Raw genomic sequence first — 27,178 nt, forward strand, 5'->3', positions numbered from 1 at the left:
CTAAACACCAAAACACAATAGCCATCCCAATCAAGAACCTACATATTTAACTCCCGGACAGACGTAATAGGCAGTATCTCATCCTTCTCTTTCGAAGTCCACGCCGAATTCTTACCCCATGAACGAGAGAACTTTTCAAACGCCGCCGTAAGTGCACCCATCTTCGGTTCTATATGCTTTGTCCACTGCTGGACAACATAGAGCAGGAACGCAAAAAATATAATCAGAATAACCCCAAGTCGGAATGAGTTTGGCGTTGGAATATAAGACTCTGGGTCAGGCGTTCCATCTGCTTTCAAACTCGGCTCAAAATCAAATGACATGGGCAGATAGACAAGATAAACCAAAACAGATCGCATTAGTGGTCCGTGGACGAGATATAACGGGAAGCTGATCGATCCCAGCCACAGCAGCACGGGGTGGGAGAGCATCCGTCGCATGAAGGGGGAAAGCATCACTCCAAGACATATCATCTGCGCCCCAAGACTGGCGTAGTAGCGGCTTACATTGGCGTCTTTTGGGAAGATGATTTCGGCAAGCGATGCAAGCTGGGAAGACCATGCGGTTTGGTCGGCGTATTGATCGGGATACGAGCAGATGTAGAGGCCCAGAGCGACGAGGCCGTATGGTATAATTCTGAAGAGTGTGCGTGGCTGGAGGGCTGTCAGGTTGTAGAATGATAGTTCTGCTAATATCATGCCAGCGAAAATGTTTGTACCAACAGTACCTGTAAGAGATTATTAGCGTTGTATTTAGTATTACAATATTATCCCAAGCTTACCATCTAGCGTTGCGTAACTATAGCTGTATAGGACCATTTGCGCAAAGAGGCGAAAAACTGGCGTGGTATTTACCAAAGCCAGTAGGGTCATGAACACATATAGGGAGCCACGGAAAAGGGGTAGTAGTGCCCATTGCGGTTGGTCGTAGGCATTTTCTCCGTACATCCAAGTTCCCAACAACTCTCGTAGTAGATCAACGACAGCAGCACTCAAAGACGAGCTTCGTTGGGGACTCGTCGCTCTCAGCCAGTATGCATCTACCCTTCTACCCAATTGGAAGACACCAAACTGACATGCAAGCCAAGCTAAAATTGTCATCAGGGCAGCGGGGAAGACTAGTCTCCACTTTCGCCGGAAGGCGCCTGTCGATAGCGTAGCGAGAGCATCGGCCGTAGCTCCTCGTCGGGCTAGCTGGAGTGGCTTTAGGGCGTTGACGAACCCAAGTAACACCAAGAAGATAGCTACCCAGGCCTGGCCCTGAATGACGAGTCTAAAAAATGGTCGCTGAAACAAAATAGACTTTCCAGTTTCCGCGAAAGACGGCGGGATCAGATATGTCGCAAAGGATAGACAGGTATGGCTAGCGACTACAAAAAGAGCGGCAATGCCTCGTAGACCCTAAACGACGCTAGTGAGTGACAGTTTCTTAGTATGCGGGGGATTGGAAATAATACTTACATCTGCCCAGCTACTGGGGCGGATGTGGGCTGCAGGTTGCTTGGTCGCCGGGTCGACAGTCATATTGGGCAAACGGGTTCATTGCTTGTGGTACTGGTCAATAGTATAATGCAGCTGCTGCAGCTCCCCTGGCACATATACATACATCCCGCTGGTCAATCATGCCTTGTTCCGGGGGTTTACATTTTGAGAAACCCTCGAAATGAATACGAAATACGAAAGCGTCAATGTGAGATCGTATTGGAATAGTTGACAGTTGATATCCGCTATCCGAAGACGGAAGGGTTCGAGCGGGCTAACCACATTCCACGACCATGCGGACTCCGATGAATTGGGAGTTTCCTAAAAAAAGTGGAAGCTGAATATTAATTTGAGATATTCGATTGGTCTAGAATTCAGGGGTTATGTAGTGAAATAGAACAAGAATAGTCGAACGTATATGGGGCCATGTCATGTGTCTTTTTGCTAGTCTTGAAGATATTCTTCGTGGATGTCTTTTTTTTATATAGATATTTTCCCCCATTATTAGTACTGTAACAAGCAGGATATGAAGAATTATCTGTATGATATAGAATATAGTGAAAAGGGCGTAAAATATGCATATAATATGTGACTATATAAGTGCAGAGTTCCCGATACATGACATTTCGACCTATCCATTCTTATACAAAGAGAACAATGCGGATGTTACAGATAACAAGAATTATATAGTAGAAAACCTAACGGTTAATCCACTTTATAGAATATTCAGGATTTAATATATGAGAACTTGAAATGCCCCTTTGTCCATATTACGTCACCTGACACTAAACCCGATCCAGGCTTTGTTGATTTTGTTTCAACTGCGTCTTTTCTCTCTTTTCTTTTTCCACAGTCCTCTGGCAGGTCTTTCAAATTTGGTCTCTTACCTCTTGTCCTTCGTTTTTTCCAAATTCATTCATTCTCTAACCCTTCGGGGCTTCCATTTGTTGATACCCCCTTTGCCGAGCCCGAATTCTTCTTACGGTTATCGATTGATACTTCGATAACAAATGTCCAGCGGGAACTGGGTGCGACATCGTGGCCATGGTCACAGAAAACGTAACTCGATATCCGCCTCCCTCGGCTGATTTCGACCTCCCTGGCCGGCGCAGAGTTCCCCACCCACCGCGATTGGAGTCTTTGACCGATCCACGCGCCCGTACCGCAAATTCCGCTCCGAGATCTTCACCTCGCTCTCCCCGCTCTCCGCTTCGCCAGAGATCGCGTTCACCTCTGCCGCGGACTCACCCTCATGAAAACCCGTGGCCACCTACTCCGCCTCACCATGGCTCCTCGCAGGGTATGGGGGGCGAATGGAAAACCCCTAGACCTACCGGTCGCCCTCAAATATACGCCACACCACCTGAAACACATCCCCCAAACTGGCCCGCGCGAGACGACTTCGAACGGCCGATGCATCGGAAGGCTGCGCCTACGCGAGGGGGCTCCGTATATCCATGTCAACATCCAGGTTGCACAATAGGCGTCCAAGGACGCAGGAATCTATGGAGCGCCGCCCACAGGAATTGAGCCCCCAGGGACTGCCATTGTCACGCTACCCAACAAATGGGCCCGCCGATGAGAATCCTCCCCGACCAAGCATCAATTCGTCTGAAACCTGGCGCTCGAGTATTGAACAAGCGAGCGGAACAGAGCGCAGCAGCGTCCTGACCAAGAGCAGCTCGATCACCGACCTTTCACCAGATACCCCCGACGCGCCTTACGGGATGGACAATGGGATGAGTGTCGAAGACGCTATTTCCATGTATCTTGATGGCTTCAGTGACGTGACTGAAGAGCCTGGCTCGCCGAAATCCTACGCAGGAAGTAAAGCGCCATCAGTAACGCCCCCACCATCACGCGATTCACACCTAGATGAAGTACACCCACTAGATCCGTCGCTGAGCGACGTTCCTCCGATACCCCCGATGCCAGAATTTACCATGTCGCAAGCCACCAGGCCAGATTCATTGTTTTTGCCAAACCTGACCTATTCCGCACCCACATCTATACCACCCACACTCTCGGAATCCCCACCAGACTTCACACCTTTGGAACCCGCAGTGCCAGAATATCCACAAGAAACCGACCCGTCGGACCCTGTTATGCCAGACTCTCCGCCTGATCTCACCCCCTCCGCATCGCCGGAGATGCCCGAAGTGCCTCCTTTACATCAACGACAGCCCTCGAAAAAAGTGTTTATTCCTGGATTAGTGCCGCCGCAGCTCCGCTCTGGAAACGGCCCTCGAGACGATTACGGATTTCGCAAAGCTACCCAATATGTAACCCTAGATGAATACGAGACCTGGAAAGGATCCTACTCCCCCCATGTGACGCAACGGAGAGCCAAATGGTGTGAATTGCTCAAGGAAAATGGGCTGCCTACATCAGAGCCTACTACATTCCCGCCACAGTCTTCGAAGGTCAAGCGATTTGTTCGCAAAGGAATTCCTCCCGAGTTCCGAGGTGCAGCTTGGTTCTATTATGCCGGCGGGTACGAGCTTTTGAACCGGAACATTGGCCAGTATGACGACCTTGTTGCGAGGGCCATGAGCTCACCAAGTAACGACGACAAGGAGCACATTGAGCGTGATCTCCACCGCACATTTCCTGACAACCTTCATTTCAAACCGGAGCCTACCGCCGAGCAAGCAGAACACTCCGGGAGCAGCAATGCGAATTATTCTAATGTTACTACGGAGACGCAGATGATTCAGTCCCTCCGTCGGGTTCTGTATGCTTATGCGCTGCATAACCCGAAAGTCGGATATACCCAGTCTCTGAATTTCATCACGGGGATGCTCCTTCTTTTCCTTCCCGAGGAAAAAGCATTCTGGATGCTGCATATCATCGCCGCAGACTACTTGCCTGGAACCCATGAGATCAGTCTGGAGGGTGCCAACATTGACCTCTGGATTCTCATGGTCCTGCTCAGAGACTCCATGCCGGCCATATATTCCAAGATCGCTGCCATGGGAGGAACCCCGTCCGGACGGGGCAAAATGCCTCCCTTGACAGTGAACTCTAGGCTGCCAGACATCACCCTCGGCCTGACCAACTGGCTGATGTCAGTTTTCATCGGAAGTTTACCTCTAGAAACCACCCTCCGAGTTTGGGATGTTTTCTTCTATGAAGGCTCCAAGACTTTCTTCCGTGTGTCTTTGGCCATCTTCAAATCATGCGAAAAGGACATCCTCGGCGTGACAGACCCCATGGAAGCATTCCAGATCGTCCAAACCGTCCCTAAAAAGCTGCTGGATGCCAACACGTTGATGGATGAATGTTTCGTACGTCGACACCGCGTCGGACAAGGTCGTATCGAAGAGCTCCGAGCTCAACGCCGGAAGGCCGTCCGCGAAGAGAAGTTGCGACGATCAGTAGCCTTTAGTAAAGGTCAGCTTCATTCAGGGACGGATGATTTCACCGGTCGATCCCGCACACCGATACCGGGCCTTGAGCATCGGGTCGTTGGTTCCTGGCGTCACTTGAAACAACATGCATTTCGTTAAGCGAATGATCACCCCGGCGTCCATGTATGTTGGGCGTCTTTTTCAGACGGCTGTCCGTGTCATCTCCTTAATGTCTGTAATCATAATTTGACGGGGTTTAGCGAGGCACTTTGCCTGCATTATAGGCGTCTTGGATTCCAAAGGAAAGGGGGAAGCATTTATGGCATTTTGCATTTGTACATAGAAATTACATACACATCTACGTATGTTTGCCAAGCAGGCAACCGACTTGGCAATTCTCTTGGATCCCTGTAGGGCTGTAGTATGACAAAACACAAGGCAAATGATTCGTCGAGCTCCTTTTGCTTGTTACGTTCTCGGCTTCTATGATTTCACATTTCCTTGCTGTTCTTCGCCTTCAATTAATCCTTTACGTTAACCCAAGAATATTGCCTCCACTACGATGTCACTTGCTCCTCAATCACCGGGCCACTCCAAAGCCTCAGTTGAACGTGCACTACACACCCGGATTTACCGTGGTACCCCCCGAAACCGTCAATGAGTTCTATCAAAATCGAAGCAACCTACTCTTCAACCATGGTGTGACTATTGCGAGAATCTCACCTGAAGTAGTCGTCAGGATCGATACTCATGTTAACTTCCACGAAGCCAAGAATATGAGGCTCTCGGGTGGTCGTTGGACAACAGGGAGAGGCACCAGTTCTTCCGATTCAAATTTTGATTTATCGTGAACGGTCTGTAGGTGACGCCGAACCTCATACCAAGAGTTCAGTGACCTCTGGCATTCTGGTAGAGGACATTTAGGTTGCTCAATGGTACTAGGATCTGACTTCTGCCTGACCTTGTCAGGGAGCAGAGCTTTAACCTCCTCTTTATTGAGTCCATGTTGCGTTTGCAGATGTGTGCGTGCATTGCCGACATATCCGAACTCCGTGGCACAGCTGTCAATCAGACATTGTAATGTAGGGCTCCGAGGATTCACCTTGCCTTCAACCCTCTGAGGTAGTAGGTTGTTCGCCTCCTCTTGGCTCAAGCCATGCACGTGCGAAGGTGTATAGCGGCCCATGGCCTAATTAAGGAGTTAGGATCATAAATCAAAGGTTCTACATAGAAAAGGCTCTTACACAAAGTATGGTTTTTTTTCCGGTTTTTCTGCTGTCTACCTGGGGGTATCTGGGTGTTGAAGTGCTGAGGGAGAGAGATGTACAGTGCAAAGAGTCTGGAATTCAATCTATGAGAAGCAGGGTATTTATACCCAGATAGAAATGACAAACAAGCACTCAGTCTGACAAACAAACACAAAGACAGTCCGAAGACGGTCCCATTCAAACACTGGGGAAAAAATATCTTAAAAGACATCTATGTTGTAAACAGAATAGTTATCTAAGACTACTAAAAGACTACTAAAAAGAAATCACAAGGCCGCATACTCGGTCCTTTACTCATGGATATCATAATAAGAGACTGTACGGAGTATATTGTGCAAATTTAATGGAATGTGTATTCAATTGCCGAAGATTTTTGCCATGTGAAATATTCGGACCCCCAATTTCTGAGGTTCCAGGGTACATTTTTACCTGGATTTTAGCTATATCTTCGCATATATCCTTTCTTCATAGGCTGAATGTTCGGCAATCCATATATAGTGGAATTCTTCAAGTTAATATAGGTAATAGGGCTAGAATCGAGCTAAAGATTACGAGATGAATTGAACTTTTTGGATTTACTAGTGTTTTTAGTGAATTTTTAGTGTTTTTTCAATGATCTGTTTAGCGTATTAGATCGACGATCCCTATAGGGATGGACCCCGAGAGCGGACCCTGTTCATTGGCGATCGAGATTTCCGCTTTTTTCTTTGGTTCGTGTCGTCACCAGTCTTGAGTGTATCCCTTTCCCCTTTTTTTCTTTTGACCTTTTCCCCTTCTTTGAGCTTCACAGATATGAGTGGACAAGCTGCCAGTTATTATAACGAGGGCCTACCTCAGGGTCAACCTCAGCCTTACGGCTATGACCAACGCAATGCGAACTACCAACAGCCAAATGTTCAGCCGGCCCCATACCCCCAGCCGAATTACCAACAACCAACCTATCAGCAACCGGGACCTGAAGCCAAACCACCGCCACAGTACCAGCAAAATGTCCCGGAGTCTGGATACACCTTTGACCAGGCGTTCAAGATCGAAAAGCCCAAGTGGAATGATTTGTGGGCAGGTCTCTTGGTAAGTGTGACTATCGCATTGACAACCTCCTTCAGAGCTAACTGTTACACAGTTAATCGCCGTCTTTCTCGGGTATGCCGCTGTGTCGGGACTGACCATCCACAAGTATGCCACCAACAAAGGCTTCAATGGAGGAGGCATCTACGACTCGGCCAATGATTTCTCTCTGGACACCAACACCCTCGTCCTATTCATCTTCGTTCTCGTCGTCGCCCTAGTCCTATCCTGGCTCTATTTCATGGGCGCAAGATACTTCACCAAGACCTTCATCTGGGCAACCGGCATCCTCAACATCGTTTTCGCCCTCGCAACCGGCATCTACTACATCGCGCGCAAGCAATACGGAGGCGGTATCGCATTCCTAGTCTTCGGCGTCTTCGCAATCGTCTGTTTCATCAGCTGGATCCCCCGTATCCCCTTCACAGCCTTTATGCTCCAGACCGCCATGGACGTAGCCCGCGGCTACGGACACATCTTCCTAGTCAGCGCGGTGGGCGGAATCGTCACTGTCGCTTTCGCTGCCTGGTTCTCCGTCACTCTGGTTTCCATCTACGTCGCCTACGAGCCCGATTCGTCGGGCGGCGTTAACCCCGCCTGCGCGAACGGCGGCTGCAGTAGAGCCAAGGTCATCGGCCTCGTCGTTTACGTCACCTTCGCCATGTACTGGGTCAGCGAGTGGATCAAGAACACAGTCCACACCACCGTCGCCGGCGTTTACGGCTCATGGTATTTCTGGAGCAAGTCCGCCGGTGGCATGCCCAAGGGCTCGACCAGAGGTGCATTCCGTCGTGCGACTACATACTCCTTTGGCAGTATTAGTCTGGGAAGTCTGATCATCGCGTTCGTCAACATGTTGCGACAGGCTTGTTCCATCGCACAGCGACACGAGGCTGCGGAGGGTAACATAGTCGGCAGTATTGCCGTTTGGATTCTGGGATGTTTCATCGCGCTGCTGGACTGGCTCGTTACTCTTTTCAACCGCTATGCCTTCTGTCACATCGCGTTGTACGGAAAGGCTTACATCCCTGCTGCCAAGGATACATGGAGTATGATGCGCGACCGGGGAATCGACGCTCTCGTGCAAGACTGCCTAATCGGCCCGGTGTTGACTATGGGCTCGACTTTTGTCGCTTATGTCTGTGCCCTGCTGTCTTATCTCTATCTGCAGTTCACAAACCCAGAGTACAACAGAGATGGTAACTTCACCGCGGTTATCATGGCTTTTGCTTTCTTGATTGGTCTGCAGGTCTGTCAGGTCTTCATGACTCCCATTGGTAGTGGTGTTGAGACTATCTTTGTGGCTATGGCTTGGGATCCTCAGGTCATGATCAATGATCACCCTGATCTCTACTACAAGCTGGTGCAGCTTTACCCTAAGGTTCAGCAGGCAGTTCATGCTTGAGCCTTGCAGCCAGTGTTACAAGGGTCTTCTACTCCAATGGTTTGATCTCCATGTCTGTAGGCGGAATCTATGTCCGCGTTTCCCGCCATGTTTATGAATGTTCAGCACCACTTGGTGCACGGTAATTAATTGAAGATAATGCACGATCAATAAATAGTAACAGAAATCTTTCATGTATCATTACTCAAGTTCAAATCTAAAATATCATCATACAGAACACATTCCAAATTCCCAAATCCAAGTAAAAGAAGAATCCCTCAACCATTCAAACAAATCCCCTCAACCTACAGAGCAACCATAACACCCATAACAGCCGCAACACCAAGAACCACAACCCCATTCACCGAAACCCCCACCGCAGCCCCTGTATAAGGCGAAAAACTCTTCGCATCAACTCCCGAAGGCCTACCCGAAGGCGTAGCCCCAACCTGTTCCACAGACGACGAAGCCGTACCACCCATCAACCCGTGATCCCTCACAGGCGTCGACGACGCCGCAGCCACACCACCCATACTACCCGTCGGGACATGAACAGGAATCTGCGAGATATGCATGCTCCCAGCAACAGGCGTAGCGGAGCCGTGCACATGACCCCCAACAGCCGTACTCGTGCAACCGCAATCCGAGCGAGTTTCTGTTACGTAGATGGTGAGTTTTGCTCCGTCTGCGCGTTTGACGGGTTGCATTGGTCTGCCTGCATGTCGGAAAGCAGCTCTTGTTTCTGTGGCTTTCGTTTCTGTGGCTTTTGTTTCGGTGGATTTGGTTTCGTCGGGGCAGAGGGTTGATATCAGGGTTGAGATGTCTAATCCGAGACAGGCTGGGGCGGAGGAGGTTGATATGTCTTTTAGGGCGGATTTGTTGGCACAGATGCATTCTTGCGAGCTTTTAGAGGTGCAGGAAGTCAAGGTTGATTTCGTGATGCTGGTTATGGCGGCGTTCTGGGGGGTGTTAGTGTTGGGTTATATGGTTTGGTTTAGCTGGGGGTGGATTAAGAATGGGTGGGAGCTTACGGCGCAGGCGAGGTAGTCTGTGGTTGATTGGGCTATGGCGCTGGCCATGAGGATTGGGGCGATGATGAAGGGACGCATTTTGGGTGTCGTTTTGGTATTTGGGAGCTTGGATGAGTGGTGCTAGAATGGGATTTCTAGTATATAATAGAAAGAGTCTATGGAAGGACAGCGGCCGAGTTGGGGAACACGCAGTGCTTTATCTACAATCGGATTACCGTATCAGATATTTTCAGAGTAAGCATTTGCTATGAATGACATCCCTTCACTCCTTAACGGGGGCGTTAACGACGTCCAGGAATCTGACAGTGACTAATTCTCGATTTAGGATAGTGCTTGTCCTAAGAGATAAGCTTCAGGCATTTTTGATCGGACTGTACCAGCCACATCTGGGCTTGATCTTCTGTTAATTATACTGGAATGATGGAAGAATGTGCCAGTTGCCTTGTCCCTCCTGCCTTCTCCCTCGGTCCTTTATATTCCGAGGAATGTTGGGTTGGAAGATTAAGGGACAGTCTCATTTTTCGGTTCCGGGTATTTTCTTTGGATAAGATGGGAATTTACCGTTCAATTGGAGGGGTGTCCGATTCTCCTTTTAATCTCAATTGATGTTGGTTAGGGCTATGACGTTATTTGCATGTGATATATAATGAGTCGATGTTCGGCCACTTTAAAGTATTCAATCGGGTTATCTAGGATTTATATTCTTTCTATTTCTTTTTTAGTACTTGTACGAACGCACTCTCGGTATTCCATCACTGGTGTACCTAGTTCTGGATAGATACAGCCTATAACCAACGGCATTGAAAGAGGATACAATTCGAAAAAGCAAAGTCCACTATTCAATAGCTAGCTGGACAACAAATTGCTAGAATGGTCATTTGAATCTTATATTTTGGCCTGGTAGCCCGCGATAGCACTACAGTAGTTACTCGCTACGCAGCGGCGGTTTCCATCATAATCATCTTAAATTCTTTCCAGCGAAATCCTAAAGCCATACTGATAGGTCATTTAATCTAACAACACCAGCGCTCCTTTTGCTTTCTCAACGTCCTTCTCTATTCCTCTCTCGACATGCGAGTTCCTTGTCAATCGCCTCCTTCTCCGAGTCGAAATCAGATGCACCCAAGATTTTCCTCTGAAGCTCTCTCCACATATCCTCGCATGTATCCTCGGCGTTGTCTGATGATGTGCTATCGGGAGACGAACTGGATAGCTGAGTTGTTGAGCGCTTTCTTTCCGGTGAGAATGCTGGCAGGAGTTCCCGGGGCTTTGAAGGTGCTGGAAATTTCAGATGGGGGCGCCGTTGAAATAACTTTGGTAAGAATGGGCTGAAGAGACGGGTGGTGTTGAGATCAGGGTCTGTAATTTGGATTTGAGGCAAAGGCTTGACGTCGAGTTGCTCGTCTTGATCGGATTTATAGAATCCCGGAGCGATAGGAGCATTTCCGAGTTCCCAAATAATGGATGCTTGCTTTGATGGAGTCGAGGGTCGGGAGACCGTGGGGGTAATGGGCTCACTGGCGTCACTAGACTCACTGGGCTGTTTCGAGGGCGCCATGATGAAATGCGAAAGGTTGAAGTGATAGAAGCTTTTGAACGGGGGAACCACTTGCGCAAGCGAGCTTGAAATCGCAGGTTGTCGAGCTAGTGAAGTTGACCTGATATCAGGGGAGGTCACAAAGAGTTCAGCAGGTGAGGTTCAACAGAAAGGTATCACGGTAGTAGAGAGATATGTTAGAGAAAAGGAGGATGAATTGAAGATCATGCGGCGCTGAAAACACCTTTGTGGTCTATGTGTGATGGTGGGACTCTCATGTAAGTGTTATGCTATACGGGGTTATTTCAGGTCCCCATTGGCTCAGGATCTTACGTAGCTAGATATATACTCTATGCCCTCTTCCTTTCTCAGTCCGTTTGCTCCTGTCAATGTAAATACACATGGGTTCTTTCTTCGTGGACTATCAGGTTGGCCGAGAAAATATTAGTAGCATTGGATTATGAGACGCAACCCATTCCTATTCAATCAGCCTCGTCGGTAAGACCAAATCTTGGATAGACTCGTTGTAGATACTGGGCCACTGTATTTCTGAGCATAGACTAGCTGGTATATATCATTGTCCCGTATCGAAACGCCATTCTGGATGATTCGGCGATGCCTCACAGCGAAAGATGTATCAATCAATCAAGAACGATGTCAAACTTGATATTCCTGTTTATATAGGTAAAATTGTGGAGCCCAACCTTGATGAGTAGCGTGGGGTATAACGGTATATGGGTTCGAGAGGCATATCGGCCTCGAATTATGGAATGAGTCATACACACGAAGTCGTGAGTTAAGCGAGGCTCAACCTGGGATACCAACAAACTCCTCCTTCTCACCAAGCTTGCTAAAGAAACCCGCCTCATTACATATTTGAGGTCTCATTATCGAGGACGAGAAGGCTAGTGTGTAAGTAGTCTTCCAGCTTGGAAAATGGCAGGATCTATGCTCAGCTTCGAGACGCCCGAAGCGCTCAGCGCTTTTCTATGCCGGACAGATAGTGATCCTCGACCTGTTGTTATTATGACTTGTGGATTGGCTGGTAAGTAAATCAAGATCTTGCGGCAAGCTTTGGGTAGTTACTAAGGATGTTATCACAGGTTCTGGAAAGTCATCACTTTCTAAATGGATATTATCCAATCATCCCTCTTTCAAGCGGTTCTCAATCGACTCCTACATATATACTAAATACGGGCTGTATGGTGTTGATTATCCAAAAGATAAATACAACGAATATCAAGATGAGGCCGAGAGCGCTCTCCGAAATGATTTAGTGCAGCTGCTTCGCCAAGGCTCTCAGGATGCAATCCTAGATTTCTCTTTCGCGTTCCAGCAGACTAGAGGTGAATGGAAGAGCCTGATCGAAGAGTCTGGGGGGCGATGGGTGCTTGCATATCTTGACGTCGGTGTTGATGAGTTGCGGCGGCGGGTCAGGGCAAGGAATCAGTTGTCCGTCAAAGATGGCGACTCGGCCTTTTTTGTGACAAATGAGATTCTGGAGAGTTATATTGCTGGCTTTGAGAGGCCTACCGGAGAGGGTGAATTTGTGTTACATTTTGATACAGTATGAACAAAAGCGCGAGAATAATCCACAAACCAGAGGCACCTTATATAGCTCATAGAGCGATCAAGCATCCATTCCATCTATTTTCGCCATGTATTCTAGGGTGTAGTCATCCGGGTCCCAAGCAAGCACCCTTGTTTTCATCTGATGAAGCTTTAGATCCACATAGTCATCCAGCTTCTGCCTTTCTTCAGGTTGCAAGATATCAAGTCTCTCCTTCCAGGAATGGGTGGAATCAAGGCAAGTCAGTCCGAAGAATCGCTGGTCAATATTCTTCCAATATATCGCATCGAAAGCGAAACTATTCCTTGCAGCGTACATAATCCAAAAGTCTCCGGTCTCCCAACTCTCTCGCATTGAAACAGAAAGCCTCTGACTCTCAGTCAGTCAGCCCGTCCGGATTGCCTCCTCTTCGCAATTGATCATCGCCTGAAGAAAGGTCTGTAGTCATTTCCCATACTCCGTACACCAGTCATCAAGGCCTTTAGGCTAATACTCCGGCTTTTCGAGAAGAAGCCACTAAGGCAACGAATGAGTAAATTCGACGGGGGCGGTATATGTGAACTCCCAATCCACAGCCCCGGTGATACTTTCAGCTTTATTAACCAAGAAGTTCTGTGGTCGAAAGTCGTCACACCAAAGTGGGAAAGGGCCGGTCTCGTAGAATATTCATTTGTTTCTTAACTTCTTGTCTCGGACAAGTTTTCGGAAGAGAAACCTCCGCATAAATTTGCGTCGGCAGTCATCCTCCGATTTAACAGAATCATTCCTTTGACTTATAAGATGTGAGATATGTAGCTCCGCTAGGGTTTCAAAGTATGACGACGCTTTATTATACGTGGTGGTCGGTAGTTTCGACCGTGGTAACGTCCCGAGTTGAACAATTTCGTTCATCGAATAGGACAACGGCCGATGTAACACTTTCCACGTAGAGTCATCATTCTGGTCAAGGCCAGAGTCAAGGTTAGGGGACCCTCCGGCTCAAAACAAGTGTGGACAAGGAAAGGACGATGTTGGCTAGTTTTCCATGGAGAGATTCCAGCCTGATAATGCTGATATCGGGATCGAGTATTAGGTGCTCGCCTTTTTGGCGGCTTATTGGGATCTCAAGGAGGTCTCTCATATTTCCCATGTGATCGATATAGTCTATAATGATGAAAGGAGCCGACTTTGAGGGACTCTCTTTTCTCCGTCCCCAGGGAGAGAGGAAAGGCACTGGGATTGGGAATTTATCTGAAGTTTTGGTTTTGTCCAAAATAAATCGCATGGCGGAGACCTCGTTACGGACCTTTTCTTCGGGAACATGATAGCACCAGGCAAGGGGAACCGGATAATGGCACCGCCATTATTGGTGAATGTCTTCAGGGGGCTCGGATTGAAACAGCCTGTCTTGAAGGGGCGGAACTCTTGATGCTTACGAGGCCGATAGTGCTCGGAAAGAAAGATTCGAATCTCATTGCAGGCGTCCTGAGCATAGAGATTGCATGGCCAGTCATCATAGATATCCGTGTTTTTTTCCCAGGCCACATCATCAAAGTGCATACCTGGGTTCATTGATGAATCATCTGAATGAATGAAAAGATAATCAGGGGAGAAGAGTTGCCTGACATTTTAGATGAAATGGAATGATGATTGGAAGGACTCTGCGATATCTGGCATATCCTGAATGCAGCTGAGCGAGCCCACGTCGAAAAAGAATGCTGAAAGGCCATTCACGCGCTTCGAGTAGTCTCTATCCGTCTTGATGACCCCGGCATGCATAATGTGTTATATGTAAGAGAGAGTAGGGCCGTGACTCTTCTCAACTTTGAGTTTGCGGCGCCCCTTGGGCTAAACGCTGATATCCCTGTGTCCTATGAGATGAGAACAATGTTTAAGTCAGCTCGCTTCCCCCGGGCTAACAAGACGAGTAGTTTCGAATCTGATGTCCATGTACTTTTTCTTCTTTATTACTTTTTCTTTGTATTATTACAATAATTTGCTGCCGCTTATGCGGCCTTGTCATGTCTTCCAAGGTTTTCCAATAGCTCGTGGTTCAACGTATCTGAATAGAAGCCTGTCCAATAGTACCTCTGGAGGCAGCCCTACTTTCATCCTCCGGAGGGTAGACCATCACTTATCTTGAGACTGTGGAATAATCTCTGGGTGGTGGCTTAGGCAGTACATAATCGCCCGTATGTAGTAGTACTGACTATATATCTATGGATGTATGTACCTATATACTGGAAATGGGGCTGAATAACGAAGTTCTTATGGACCACTCCCCTCTCACTTCCCTACAAGGCTGGGCAAAAGAGCCAGATGCGTCTTAGGGCCCCATGAGGCAAGGACGCCGACATGGTGAAATTTGAGATAGTATAGCTGGATTTTTGAAGAAAGTAGGTGCTACGCTATGAAGTTTGACACCTCCCACGAATTGCAAACCTAGTGGTTAAAATGGCTGTTATATTGCATAAGAGAGTCGCCGATTGCGTTGTACACGACGTTGGTTATAGCGGTGACTACGTTAGCCTGCTGATCAAAGGTGGTATTTGCGCCGTAGAGGACGTTATCGAAGGTATACATAGCTGGGTTGCCTGGCGAGACATTGATTTGACGTGGCTAGCAGTTAATGAGCTGCATCATATGGAGAGCCACATGGTTTAATAGAAATATTGGCCAGCTCCAACCTCGCATTGCGATGTAGGGGAAACGCCTCGTGGACGCAGTTGCCCATTTCGCACATAGGGAGTACTGCCTTACGCTACGGACGTCTGCTTTACAGCCCCAGGGACGTCGCCTTACGGATGGCCGCCTTGCCGTTTTCGGTACAAGACGACGCCGCCGCAATTGTTAACGGATGCCGCTTTACTGCCATAAGGGTATATAAACAGTTATAGAGCCCCAACTCTCTTCTTCCTCTTTTCTGCCCAGCCACTCTCAAGGATGTAGTATCTCAAATCAGTGCAACGGGGTTTGGAGTGGAATCACAATATTTGGATCTCGCGATAGGCCTCTGTGCTTGCACATGCCAGTCCCACTGTGTCACTGGGCTTATACTACCCCCGGTTGATGCGAATCCTTCTACATCACTTATTCGGCTTGTCCGGGTATTTGGAGAAGAAAGTTGGATGAGACACCTTAGAGATCATCTACCCCCATGTCTATTTATCAGTCTTCCTTAAGAGTATCCACCTTCCGGTTGTAGAGAATACTCCAAGCAACCTCATCTCTTTGCTCTCTTGTCAGGTCATGGGCCTCCCCCTTTGTCTTATCCTCTTAAACGTCCCCATCCTCGACTTCAACATTCTCACATTCAAAGCAAATAGCTTTACATGTGATGGTGGAATCAAGGAACTCATTTGCATACCACTCAAGTATTATTGCTGCGAAGAACTGTCAAATTGGGTATAACTAAAGATCCATAACTAACTCGATCGCTCCAAAAACATCCAATAGAAATGAAAAGGCAGAAGTCATCAACAGACATACAGAATTTGAAGATCTAAGCCAAACTCAGAACTTCTCACTGGTCACACACCGTGTCGACTTCACCAACAACCAAGCCAGGATCTTCACAATGAGCGTGAGTCCCTTCACAATCAAGTCCAAGCCAAAGAACAGTACACGCAAGATAGTTCGAGTAACTCCAGGCAACTTCTCCCCTTCTCGTGACGAACTATTCCCATACCGCCCATACTTCTCCAAATCAAACTCCTCAACCACAACCTGCCGATTTTTACTCTTCTTCGAGTCCCGACTATTCTCCTGCTTGGAAGAAGACCTATTCCAGAATTTGAAAACGCTTTTCTGCCCCGAGGCCTCCTTCGACTTCTTCTGCGCAGATTTAATCTGCGATGCTAAGTCCATACTCTCTTCTGCGTCTTCGCGCTCAGCAACCGTCGTAACCAGTTTACCCTGGAACACTGGCATTGAGTAAGGCCCGGGGTTGTGAGATGTCGGTGGTCTAGACGACTTTGGCGAGCCAAGAACCATATCTGCAAGGATAGGATTCGTAGCTTCATCTGAGACGGCGACTGCCAGCATTGCAGCGATGAGAGAGTCGATAGCGTATAGAGAGGGAATCGTAGCGATAACAGCAGCAGGCGAAATCGAAAATGTCTTTGTAGCGAAGTCCAAGGACGCCAGAGGTTCGTCAAAGTCCGTGACAGGGAGTACGGAAGTGCGTAGATTAGCAGCTTGCTGAGCGGCTTCCATCGCCGTTGAAGAAACCGGGCCGGTTACGATGATTGTTGGCGGCTGGCGAGGAGAGGCGTCGCTTGATGGTTTGGAGACTGTGATGTGTACCATTCCTGAAGACTCGGAACGCACAGGTGAGAGTGGAATTCCGGCGGCGCCGACGAGGGCGGGAGGATTGTGTCTTGAGAGATAGGGGTGTCGTAGTTCGTATAGTCGTTGGTGGCGGTTCCAGGAGAGTCGGCAGGATTCTTGTGCTGCGGCCCGTTTGAGTGCGTCGGTTTCTACTTCTGCTGCCTCGGCGGGGGTGAGGTGGTGTTGCTTGCCGATCTCTTCGGCTTGGTCGATGGCTAGCATGGCTGCTAGTCGGGAGAAGAGTAGGGTCACGAGTCCGTCGTTGGGATGTTCGCGGCGTATGCGGTCTTCGAGGCTCATCATCATGATTGGGACGTCGTGGTTTGGCCTGGATGGATCGCATCTGCTTAGGGCCAGTTCGTTGGTTGAGTATGTTTGAAGTGTGTAGAATGGGTTCTGGGAGTTTCCGAGGGTAAATGTAGCTGGTCCTGTTCTATAAGATGTTAGTATTTGTACATACGTGGGAGATGTGAAGTCTTACTTTGTCATGCGTAGGTTCAATGTTCCAACAAGATCTCGCGTTCGCTGGCCATTGGCTGTCTCCCATAACATCTTCAGTTCCTCCATGGATGAGTATCTGACCTCCTCGGACTCCAAAGCACCAGTTGGGAAGTTCAGCACACTCGCAGGCACGGTCTTTGGCCCGAGAACATGATCAATCTCAGTATTGGTCGAGAGCGTGAGCTTAGGAGGTTTCCGAGAAGACTTGACGGGCCGCGGGGGTTCGGGAAGCTGTGGATGATATACCTGCTGATTGAAAGGCAGCTTTGGATCGAACTGAGGGAACATCGATCTCATCGGGACCGAGGACGCAGATGATTGTGATGACTGCGGGGAGGCAGTTGTGGCCGTGGTGTAATGGCTGCTACTGCTGCTGTATTGACTACCATGTGAAGGCTGGGCCTGATGGTTCACTCTCTTGGTTTGACGGTTCTGACTGTGCATGGACTGAGGTGATTTTGACTCATCACGAGATACTCCCCCAGACAGTGGGGATTTGGATCTTGAAGCATCTGTTGGTGGGGGTGGAAAGCTTTGAGTATCTTCGATAATCTGAAGGAGCAAGGATTCCGTTTTGCCAGTATCCTTGATCTCCTCTAGAGGAATCGAAGAGGCTGGTTCAGAGGCTACTGGCTTTTTCCCGGGTTTGCGAAATGGATTATTAGACCTCTTTACCTCGGGCGATGGAGGTGGAAATAATTGAAATTGATTCATTTTGACAAATGTAGTATGCTACAAAGACAGCGCGAAAGCAGGGGGTCTCGACTGAGATATAACCCATTCTGACGGAATATACTTCATATGCTCAACCAAGCAAAGTACATGGCTTGTTGAAATGTGTGACAACCCTGCTTATACGGTGGGCGCTTAACCGCTTGAGGGTGTGATTGGCCCCCATCCTGGGATGGGCACATCCATCTGCAGTAGCGGCGCTTCAATGCGGTTTGATGATTGGTGTTTAGATGGAGAATCTATATTTATCATAATCCGGAGATTATATTGGCTGGTTATTTTTGTAGTGAAGAAGTCGGAGAGTAAGCTCGTTTGACCCTGTGTTGATCCTATCTGCATAGTCTCTCGGCTCCGGACCCTTTTTTTAATGGATAAATACGATAAATAAATGACATTAACGGCTCACATAATTGATTAAACTCTGGAGAAGCGCTTACCTGAGGTTGATATATGGTACGGAATTGAATGTCGTATCCAATATGCCGTCCGAGTGCTTAGCAGTGGTGATGAGCCTGTGAGGGATATTCTAGTTTTTCAACCCGGTGATCTTGAAATGAACGATAATAGTATGAAATACAATGTGGAAGGCAGTTCTATTTTAAATTCTTTTCTACCTCCCGTGCAAACGGGGTAATTTACATGGTAGAGCCCTCCAACTCCTCCAGCCGGTGCATATCCATATCCTTCTCCAACAAAGGAATCACGTAAGGGTCGAAAGTCTTCCAGTAAGGGTTGTTGAGGTGGTATTCCTGCGAGGATTCCTGGACGTAACGCTCGACGATTGTGAAGTCCTGCTTGTCGAACACAGACTGCATCACGAACCAAGAGAGGGTTTCCTTGTCGTTTGAGTAAACATTGGAGGCTTCAACAAGCTTGGCCTTTAGCTTGGAGATGGACTCTTCGTCCGGCTTGGCACGGAGGTCTACTACTATCAGCATGGGAAACGGTAATGGGGAGGGCTATCACGTACGGACGACAATTGTATAAACCATGATGTGGATGTTTAGTGGGGGTGAAAATAGATTGAAATTGAGGGGTAATGGGCTCGGACAGTTAATTGCTTTAATACTTTCTTTACATATCGGTGAGAGAAAGAATATGCAAGGTGGATCTATGCAAATCCCCGAGATTTGCCCCTAGTGACACCGGCTTGATCATGGATAAGCTTATTTCCCCATTGTAAGAATGTGCATCCAGATGAATGTCTATATATTTTAATCTTATTTACATGATACTATACAATTACTCGTTCTTCCCTTGATCCTGCCCCAAGGCCTCAGTGTGCACACTGTGGGTCAGACCCTCGGCCATGGTAATCGCACCCTCCATGTTACCCTTGTTATACAAGAATAAGCCCTGGAGAGCAGCTGCGCTGGTGTTAATAGACCGATCAGGCTTGTTACCTGATTCATCTTCAATCAAGCCAAGCTCCTGAAGTCGATCCAAGAAAAGTTTGCGATAAACCCCATCGGTATCGATATCTTCATAGAATCGATCCCACAGGCAGCCGACCTGGTAACGAGTCACCTCGCCCAAACGGACAGTCATATCCACACGCCCAGGACGGACCAACGCCTCATCGAGTCGCTCAACGTGGTTCGTGGTAAGGAAGATAATGCGCTCCTCTGCACTAGCGACTCCGTCAAGTGCATTGAGTAGTCCCGAGAAAGTCACATTGGCCCCGCGGTAGCCATCTGCGTCGCTCTGCTCCCGTCGGTTCGAGAACGCGGCGTCCACGTCTTCCAACAGAACCAGCGTTCGGTTGGGAACAATTGTGAGTAGATGATTTAACCGATCATCGGTCAGGCCACGCTCGCTCAGGTTCAAAATGGCAATATCGTAATTCAACTCGCCCGCCAATGCCTGGATAAAAGAGCTCTTGCCGGTACCTGGAGGACCGTATAAGAGATATCCTCGTCGGTATGGAATTCCACGGTCGTGATACCATGAGGAACTTGAAATAAAGTCTTCCACATCTGCCACAACTCGTTCCTTGACTCCCTCGTGAAGAACGACGGACTCCAACGGACGCTTCCGGCGCGGATTTCCAAATGGTTTCCACTCAGTACCCCAGCTGTTATAGATTGTCGTCTTGCCTTCGTGGCCCTTTGCGGCATATGCATGAGCTTCGGTGAAGAGGTCCTCGAATATGTGCCGTTGAGAATAGAGGGTGGTGAGGGTGATTGTCTCCCATGGCTTTCCGGTTTGAATGTCGCGGGACTTCGACTCGCGCATACGATTGACAAAGACAAATGCATTTTTGTATCTTAGAACGTGTTTTCCAGGTCCTGGAATCAGCGAAAAGTGCGTGTGAATTGCTCCGTTCGAATGTTCGACCTTCTGCGTTTGGATGGAGAGGTGGCGCATGCCGGGGGTGAGCTTTTGGAGGAATCGGTCCATGTAGGTAGTATTCGCGGCCGCTTTGCCTGCATTGAGTTGTGATTGTTGGTAGAGAGTCATCCAGTGTAGAAACCACGGATAAGAGTCATCTTTGATGCTGATTTCGACGTCCACCAGCATCCGCCGGCGGAGAAGAGCAGCGCCATGTCGAACGCCTTTCTGTGCTAGGGTCAATCCTGCCCCGAGACCTGCAAGGCCAAAACCCTAGCAAAAAAATAATATTAGCACATCGTTTTTAGATCGAAACACTGCTAGGTCTCATACCGCCGTGAACAAGGGATTACTCGTTAGCTGCGAGAAGAGACTTCCGTCGCCTTTCTGCGCCGACTGGAGCGCCTCTGTTCTCTGCTGCAGAATCAGGTCGCCCGCAGACGGCGCAGCACTAGGGACCGCATTTGGCTCCATACCAAATCAACAGTGTCGTGAGGATCGCGAATGTCGAGAAGATCGATAAGGGAAGATATCGGAGTTACGACGGGCCGAGCATTTGACGTACCCACGGGTACCACAGGACAATCCATGGGAGGACTATGAGTACATCTAGGAGAACTACAACCTTCCAATGAAAGCTAGAATCTTCAATTTTGACCGATTTACATGTATTCAATATGGGAGGAGATGTAGAAATCTATACTCCGGTAGTCCCGGTGTTCGCATGGGCTGACGCCTAATATCGGAGATATCGGAATTAAAATTACTTTCTGCTTCTTGCATTCCTCTCCCCAAAACCATTCGTGTGCTGTGTCCGAGCGAGGGGGGTTTCTTCTATAAAGCCTTGGCGTCCAATGCGACTTCTTCTCCGTTCCCCGCTTACTCGGCGGACACAGTATCGACGCGTTATTCATCCAGCAATCCGCAACATGAGCACCCCGCCCACTACTGAAGTACTATATGCGCTGACCGTGGCTAACTCCCCGGCTAGACCTAGCCCAGAAGATGTCTTGCAGAAAAGTCATCATGCACAGAGTGGATTCAGAAACCCGTGGGAGTAAGTCAGCCGCCATGACTTGTTAGATTCTCGACCCTTTGTCGCGTAAACTAACAACGCCGTATGATAGATCTTTTCGCGATCTGGAGTCGAAAGATATAATGCAAATGATGATGTAGATATACTTGTCGATCATTGAAGCAAACCAGTCTCTAACGCGTGCATGCAGCTTTCGTCGACTGAACGGCAAAGCGAATACACCCGATACCACGCCGCCAACGGTCACCATTCGCAAGCCCAAATTTCTTCCCAGCCGAGATACCCCCAAGCTGCGCGCAACATGGCTTGGACATGCATGCTATTATGTGGAGTTCCCAAGCGGTCTCCGAGTACTATTTGATCCAGTGTTTGAGGCACGTTGTGGGCCGTGCTGCGGACCGTATCAACTCGGCCCGAAGCGCTATACTGAGCCTCCATGTCAGATCAAGGATATCCCTGTCATCGACGCGGTGGTCATTTCCCACAACCACTACGATCATCTGTCTTACCCAACTGTCTCGGAGATCGCGAAACGGCATCCCAATTGCCATTTCTTTGCGCCGCTAGGTAACAAGTCTTGGTTCCACAGTTCAGGCATTAAAAATGTAACCGAGATGGATTGGTGGGATGAGCGTGATATTGAATTGTCACCCAAGGAGGGAAAGGGTCCGCAGGTTGAACCAGTTGGCGAAGCTTCCGTCACAGCAGAGATCAAAGCGCGCATCAGTTGCCTGCCTTGTCAGCATATTACTGCCCGCGGTCCTTTCGACAAATACAAGACACTATGGGCATCCTGGGCCATTGAGTCTGGTGGTAGTAAGGTTTATTTCGCTGGGTATGATACGCTCCCCCTTCCACACCATCAGAATGTTACGTTGCTGACAACCCATCCAGTGATTCCGGATACAGAGCAGTGGACGAACTACCAGAAGGGGAAGATGACTGGGACCCTAAGTACAATTTCCCTATTTGTCCTGCCTTCGAGCAGGTAGGTGAGTTCCGGGGACCATTTGATCTTGGCTTGATTCCGATTGGCGCATATGCTCCCCGTCATATCTTCAGTCCAGCACACTCTGATCCTCATGACGCGGTTCACATTTTCAAAGACACTAAGTGCAAAAAGGCCTTGGGAATGCATTGGGGCACTTGGGTACTTACTGAGGAAGATGTGCTTGAGCCTCCCAGGAAGCTCAAGGAAGCGTTGAAAAAGCACGATCTCGCCGAGACTGGTGTTTTTGATGTGTGTGATATTGGGGAGAGCCGGGAGTTCTGAGCAAACCTTCGCTTCGTGTACATTACATTCATGGCATGTATTAGCATGTGTTTGTCCTTGATTTCTTTTGTATGTTTTTGCATCTGAATATTTTCCTTCGCACAACAGCGGAGTAATCCTGTATCTTTGGTTCATATGGGTTTGGTTAATTGCCAATTTTTTCTCTCTGGTTCGAGGCCAGACATAATAAGCTGACAACTTTGTCCAGGGGCTTACTAGTTATCGCATTAAGTTGTCATGTTAAACCGCTATATAATTTTCGTTGTTGATACTAATAAGGATATTGAAGTGATCCAAAAGAGAGAAAGAGATTAACCCGTCCGGGCTCGAAGTCTACTATGTCTATGTTACAATACCATCTTAATAAGACAACTCATTACCGGGTTTGAACTTCATCGAGGTCAAAACAAGATACCTCTCAATCGATATTGGTTTGGGTATTCGCTTGGCATGCTTAGGTTGGAGGTTGCGGTTTTCCTAGGCTGGTTTTGGTCCTGTTAGATGCCTTAGCTAAAGGATTATGAAAATCTATAGAACTACACAATAAAACATACCATATTACAACTCTATGGATTGAACTGGAACTTTGTAGAGTTGCTCAGATGTAGAAAGTTGGAGATGTTTGCCTGGTTTGTCAGGATCCAACGCTAGCCGTATATGGACTAGCCCGAGGGAGCTCCCACTTCGCCTGGAAATTTGATGGAATGCGGGCGAACAGCGTTGAAGTCGGAACTCTTGGATTGTCATCTTCGTGCAATATTTTTTTCGATATTCGCAAGTGATACAGACCGTTTTTTATCTACTTCCCGCTCAAGCAACAATAAAACACCGCCAATATGCAGGCTCCGGTGGTGGTGATGAGTTAGTTACCCCCCATCGAGTTGCTCCCCTTAAGTGCTAACAAGTCATCTAGACACCAATTCCGGTGAGCGCCAGGTTGGCCGGAAAGCACAGATGTCTAACATTACCGCGGCAAAGACGTACGCTATCTCTCGGTCCTCCGCTGTTCTCTCCTGCTCGATGCTAATTCAATAAACACCAGTGTTGCGGATATCATTCGGTCATGTCTCGGACCCAAGGCCATGTTGAAGATGCTGCTTGACCCTATGGGTGGTATTGTGTTGACCAACGATGGCCACGCTATTCTGCGAGAGATCGAAGTGTCGCACCCCGCGGCTAAGAGCATGATCGAGCTCAGCCGTACCCAGGACGAGGAGGTCGGAGATGGTACCACAACGGTCATCATCCTTGGTATGATAAGATTCATTTCGGAAAACTCGTTGGTAGATGCTGATATTCCGTAGCCGGTGAAATGCTCGCCCAGGCCATCCCCCAGCTCGAACGCAACATCCACCCCGTCGTTATCATCCAGGCTTTCAAGCGTGCCCTCGCCGATGCCCTTCAGATCGTGGAGGATGTCTCGACACCCGTTGACATTCACGATGACAAGGCCATGTACAGCCTTATCCAGTCCTCCATCGGAACCAAGTTCGTGTCCCGTTGGTCAGAGCTCATGTGCAGCCTCGCTTTGAGGGCTGTGCGAACCGTCTCCTTCGATGTCGGCAGTGGAAAGCAGGAAGTCGATATCAAGCGCTACGCACGTATTGAGAAGGTCCCCGGTGGCCAAATCGAGGACTCCGAGGTGATCGACGGTGTGATGGTCAACAAGGATATCACGCATCCCAAGATGCGTCGCAGAATCGAGAACCCCCGTATTCTTCTCCTGGATTGCCCCCTGGAGTACAAGAAGGGCGAGTCTCAAACCAACATTGAGATCTCCAAGGAGGATGACTGGAACCGTATTCTCCAGATTGAGGAGGAGCAGGTCAAGCACATGTGCGAGGCCGTTCTGGCTTTCAAGCCTGACGTTGTTATCACCGAGAAGGGTGTTTCCGGTAAGAAATCGGTCTGATTAGGGTGATTTCATTGCATGTTCTAACCACCGAGCTTTACTAGATCTTGCACAGCACTTCCTGGTGAAGGCCAACATCACAGCCCTCCGTCGTGTGCGAAAGACCGACAACAACCGTATTGCCCGTGCCAGTGGCGCTACCATCGTCAACCGTGTTGATGACATCCAGGAGTCCGATATTGGTACCGGGTGCGGACTGTTCGAGATTGAGAAGATTGGCGATGAGTACTTCACATTCATGCGCAAGTGCAAGTCCCCGAAGGCCTGCACAATCCTGCTGCGCGGCCCCTCCAAGGATATCCTTAACGAGGTTGAGCGCAACTTGCAGGATGCCATGTCCGTTGCTCGCAACGTTATCTTCCACCCTCGTCTGTCTCCCGGTGGTGGTGCTACTGAAATGGCTGTCTCCGTGAAGCTCAGCCAGCTTGCCCGCTCCGTCGAGGGTGTCCAGCAGTGGCCATACAAGGCTGTTGCCGACGCTATGGAGGTCATCCCCCGCACATTGGCCCAGAACGCCGGTTCCAGCCCTATCCGTGTGCTTACCAGTCTGCGTGCCAAGCACGTCGAGGGCCACCACACCTGGGGTCTCGATGGCGAGACTGGCAACTTGGTTGATATGAAGGAGTACGGTGTTTGGGAGCCCGAAGCCGTCAAGCTTCAGAGCATCAAGACTGCGGTCGAGGTAAGCTCCCGACTCTTTTTCCATGCGCACTACATTTCACTAACATATTTATCTCTAGTCCGCATGTCTCCTCCTCCGTGTCGACGACATTTGCAGTGGAAAGTCCGCTCAACAGATCGCTGGCGGCGGCGGCGGTGGCGGCGACGAATGATTGATAGACGAAAAAGAAAAATGATAGTTGGACTCGAGGTCCGTACATAATGTTACACGATTCGCCTCTTGGCTGTCTTCCTTCTGTATGAATTTCTTAGATTCACAAAAAGAAAAAGAAAAAAAAAAACAAATCCAGATGGGTATATATTCGTATCGTACACAGCCAGCATTTGACTGCCTCCACTAGTCCTCATCGTGGAAAATGACACCAGGAACTTCCTGCTGTGCCACTTGACCATCCGCAGCGCTCCCATCCTGGTCTTGCATAGTAACCATAGAGCCCGGGGCAGCCGCGGCCTTCACAGGAGCACTATCTTTCTGATCACCACCCTTCTTCCCACGCGCATTCTTCTTCTTCTCCCTCCTCCTCCGATTCTTCTCCGTCTTCTCATCATCCTTGCGCTTCGCCTCCTCCCGCTCTTTCTCCCAATTCTCATCACTCTTCTCATTATCCACCTCAGACTGCATCAACCGCAGTCGCTCATATTCCCGCCGCCGACTGGCCTTGTACACGTGGAATTCGCCAGAGCCTGCACCGGCCGACGATCCCTGCACATTAGTGACAATCTCTGGTGGCGCCGAGAGAGACGCCACGGTGCGCGGTTTCAGGGCACTGGGTAGTTGCAGCTCTTTGCTTGGGTCTTTGAAGAGGGTCTGGATCTCGTTGGCGACTTCGGAATGCGGTGTCACGGCCCGTCGTTTTGTTGGCCGCTTGCTGCGTGGATCTGCGCTTGTCGGAATGGATTCTGGGCCTGGTTCGGACATTTTGTGCGTGTTGGGTTGAGGGGAGGTGATGCGACCGCGTAGAATCGGTGGGGTTGCGCGTGTGGGAGGAATTGGTGTCTTCTCCGACTGGTAGTGTAACAGGCTCCCCTTTTTCAATAGGAAATTGCCAGTGTGTGTTTTGTTGATTACTCGAATGTAGCGAGAAAGGCGAGTAGTAGGTAGTAACAAGCTTAAGATGTAGACTTGGGCAACCTTCAAGCGTCGGAATGAGCTAACCGCCTTTGGTTAGCGGCATAAGCACATGGCAGATCACCCTTTCTAGACATTTTCTTCCATGTTTTTACCCTATATAGTTATTTCTGTGATATTTAAGCTAAAAAAGTGATGCTGAAACCGGATTCCGTTTTATTGATATCCAAATTGGCCTCTGCCATGAAGTATGTAGGTGTAGAATGCCACTTGTTTCCATGTATAAGCTTGGAATACTATACCTATCCATCCATAGGCCTTTTCCACCTTTTGTGAGATTCTCATGACTGATACTCATAGAACTCATCTTAATATAATGCTAAGAGTTGTGAAATTGACACTGAAAGATCCAGATATCATGATAGAATCATACAATCTACTCCTATCAACATCTCCAGGCCATGGGCCAGGGCGCTTCTTGCCAAATGCTTGCGCTGTGAGATATTGCGATGCCCTAATAGTGTTGCTTTCCCATGACTATAAATTTACCCGCCAGATCTTCTAGCTATCTGAGTTATATCTTGGCGTATGCCGAGGGTCCAGAAGGTTATAAGAAGTTTTACTCAATGCCACCATGAGACGAATT

General features: G+C 48.7%; 14 protein-coding genes across 14 annotated transcripts; 5 read left to right on the forward strand and 9 right to left on the reverse strand.

Annotated features, from left to right (window-relative positions):
• Nucleotides 1-38: 38 nt before the first annotated feature.
• On the reverse strand, nt 39-1,523 carry N7517_009995 (Acyltransferase 3; the record flags this gene model as incomplete). The annotated part of the gene is made up of 3 exons (XM_056727718.1): nt 39-727; nt 782-1,400; nt 1,461-1,523. 3 exons carry the CDS (start codon nt 1,521-1,523, stop codon nt 39-41), a joined length of 1,371 nt encoding a protein of 456 aa, XP_056576290.1.
• A 1,002-nt stretch (nt 1,524-2,525) lies between these two features.
• On the forward strand, nt 2,526-4,990 carry N7517_009996 (putative GTPase activating protein (Gyp3); the record flags this gene model as incomplete). Its single annotated transcript, XM_056727719.1, has 2 exons — nt 2,526-2,930; nt 2,981-4,990. The coding sequence occupies 2 exons, from the start codon at nt 2,526-2,528 to the stop codon at nt 4,988-4,990; spliced, it is 2,415 nt and encodes an 804-aa protein (XP_056576291.1).
• Nucleotides 4,991-6,891: 1,901 nt separating this feature from the next.
• On the forward strand, nt 6,892-8,572 carry N7517_009997 (choline transporter-like family protein; the record flags this gene model as incomplete). The annotated part of the gene is made up of 2 exons (XM_056727720.1): nt 6,892-7,170; nt 7,223-8,572. 2 exons carry the CDS (start codon nt 6,892-6,894, stop codon nt 8,570-8,572), a joined length of 1,629 nt encoding a protein of 542 aa, XP_056576292.1.
• A 284-nt stretch (nt 8,573-8,856) lies between these two features.
• Nucleotides 8,857-9,660, reverse strand: N7517_009998 (uncharacterized protein; the record flags this gene model as incomplete). Its single annotated transcript, XM_056727721.1, has 2 exons — nt 8,857-9,510; nt 9,583-9,660. The coding sequence occupies 2 exons, from the start codon at nt 9,658-9,660 to the stop codon at nt 8,857-8,859; spliced, it is 732 nt and encodes a 243-aa protein (XP_056576293.1).
• A 964-nt stretch (nt 9,661-10,624) lies between these two features.
• On the reverse strand, nt 10,625-11,140 carry N7517_009999 (uncharacterized protein; the record flags this gene model as incomplete). The annotated part of the gene is made up of 1 exon (XM_056727722.1): nt 10,625-11,140. The coding sequence occupies one exon, from the start codon at nt 11,138-11,140 to the stop codon at nt 10,625-10,627; it is 516 nt and encodes a 171-aa protein (XP_056576294.1).
• A 915-nt stretch (nt 11,141-12,055) lies between these two features.
• On the forward strand, nt 12,056-12,692 carry N7517_010000 (P-loop nucleotide/nucleoside kinase family protein; the record flags this gene model as incomplete). The annotated part of the gene is made up of 2 exons (XM_056727723.1): nt 12,056-12,164; nt 12,223-12,692. 2 exons carry the CDS (start codon nt 12,056-12,058, stop codon nt 12,690-12,692), a joined length of 579 nt encoding a protein of 192 aa, XP_056576295.1.
• Nucleotides 12,693-12,749: 57 nt separating this feature from the next.
• On the reverse strand, nt 12,750-13,007 carry N7517_010001 (uncharacterized protein; the record flags this gene model as incomplete). The annotated part of the gene is made up of 1 exon (XM_056727724.1): nt 12,750-13,007. One exon carries the CDS (start codon nt 13,005-13,007, stop codon nt 12,750-12,752), a length of 258 nt encoding a protein of 85 aa, XP_056576296.1.
• A 101-nt stretch (nt 13,008-13,108) lies between these two features.
• N7517_010002 (uncharacterized protein) lies at nt 13,109-14,240 on the reverse strand (the record flags this gene model as incomplete). The annotated part of the gene is made up of 4 exons (XM_056727725.1): nt 13,109-13,343; nt 13,372-13,628; nt 13,660-13,979; nt 14,000-14,240. 4 exons carry the CDS (start codon nt 14,238-14,240, stop codon nt 13,109-13,111), a joined length of 1,053 nt encoding a protein of 350 aa, XP_056576297.1.
• Nucleotides 14,241-16,181: 1,941 nt separating this feature from the next.
• N7517_010003 (uncharacterized protein) lies at nt 16,182-18,212 on the reverse strand (the record flags this gene model as incomplete). The annotated part of the gene is made up of 2 exons (XM_056727726.1): nt 16,182-17,430; nt 17,479-18,212. The coding sequence occupies 2 exons, from the start codon at nt 18,210-18,212 to the stop codon at nt 16,182-16,184; spliced, it is 1,983 nt and encodes a 660-aa protein (XP_056576298.1).
• A 653-nt stretch (nt 18,213-18,865) lies between these two features.
• Nucleotides 18,866-19,222, reverse strand: N7517_010004 (putative quinol monooxygenase; the record flags this gene model as incomplete). Its single annotated transcript, XM_056727727.1, has 2 exons — nt 18,866-19,152; nt 19,201-19,222. 2 exons carry the CDS (start codon nt 19,220-19,222, stop codon nt 18,866-18,868), a joined length of 309 nt encoding a protein of 102 aa, XP_056576299.1.
• Nucleotides 19,223-19,472: 250 nt separating this feature from the next.
• Nucleotides 19,473-21,035, reverse strand: N7517_010005 (bifunctional AAA family ATPase chaperone/translocase BCS1; the record flags this gene model as incomplete). The annotated part of the gene is made up of 2 exons (XM_056727728.1): nt 19,473-20,834; nt 20,895-21,035. The coding sequence occupies 2 exons, from the start codon at nt 21,033-21,035 to the stop codon at nt 19,473-19,475; spliced, it is 1,503 nt and encodes a 500-aa protein (XP_056576300.1).
• A 380-nt stretch (nt 21,036-21,415) lies between these two features.
• Nucleotides 21,416-22,870, forward strand: N7517_010006 (uncharacterized protein; the record flags this gene model as incomplete). Its single annotated transcript, XM_056727729.1, has 4 exons — nt 21,416-21,618; nt 21,689-21,733; nt 21,788-22,432; nt 22,492-22,870. 4 exons carry the CDS (start codon nt 21,416-21,418, stop codon nt 22,868-22,870), a joined length of 1,272 nt encoding a protein of 423 aa, XP_056576301.1.
• Nucleotides 22,871-23,706: 836 nt separating this feature from the next.
• Nucleotides 23,707-25,615, forward strand: N7517_010007 (chaperonin-containing T-complex subunit CCT3; the record flags this gene model as incomplete). Its single annotated transcript, XM_056727730.1, has 6 exons — nt 23,707-23,731; nt 23,784-23,850; nt 23,913-24,121; nt 24,175-24,765; nt 24,827-25,464; nt 25,523-25,615. 6 exons carry the CDS (start codon nt 23,707-23,709, stop codon nt 25,613-25,615), a joined length of 1,623 nt encoding a protein of 540 aa, XP_056576302.1.
• A 185-nt stretch (nt 25,616-25,800) lies between these two features.
• N7517_010008 (uncharacterized protein) lies at nt 25,801-26,382 on the reverse strand (the record flags this gene model as incomplete). Its single annotated transcript, XM_056727731.1, has 1 exon — nt 25,801-26,382. The coding sequence occupies one exon, from the start codon at nt 26,380-26,382 to the stop codon at nt 25,801-25,803; it is 582 nt and encodes a 193-aa protein (XP_056576303.1).
• Between the last annotated feature and the right edge of the window lie 796 nt (nt 26,383-27,178).

This window comes from Penicillium concentricum (genome assembly GCF_028827145.1).
Source record: "Penicillium concentricum strain IBT 3081 chromosome Unknown utg000004l_segment0_segment0, whole genome shotgun sequence".
In the NCBI taxonomy this organism is placed as follows: Eukaryota; Fungi; Ascomycota; class Eurotiomycetes; order Eurotiales; family Aspergillaceae; genus Penicillium; species Penicillium concentricum.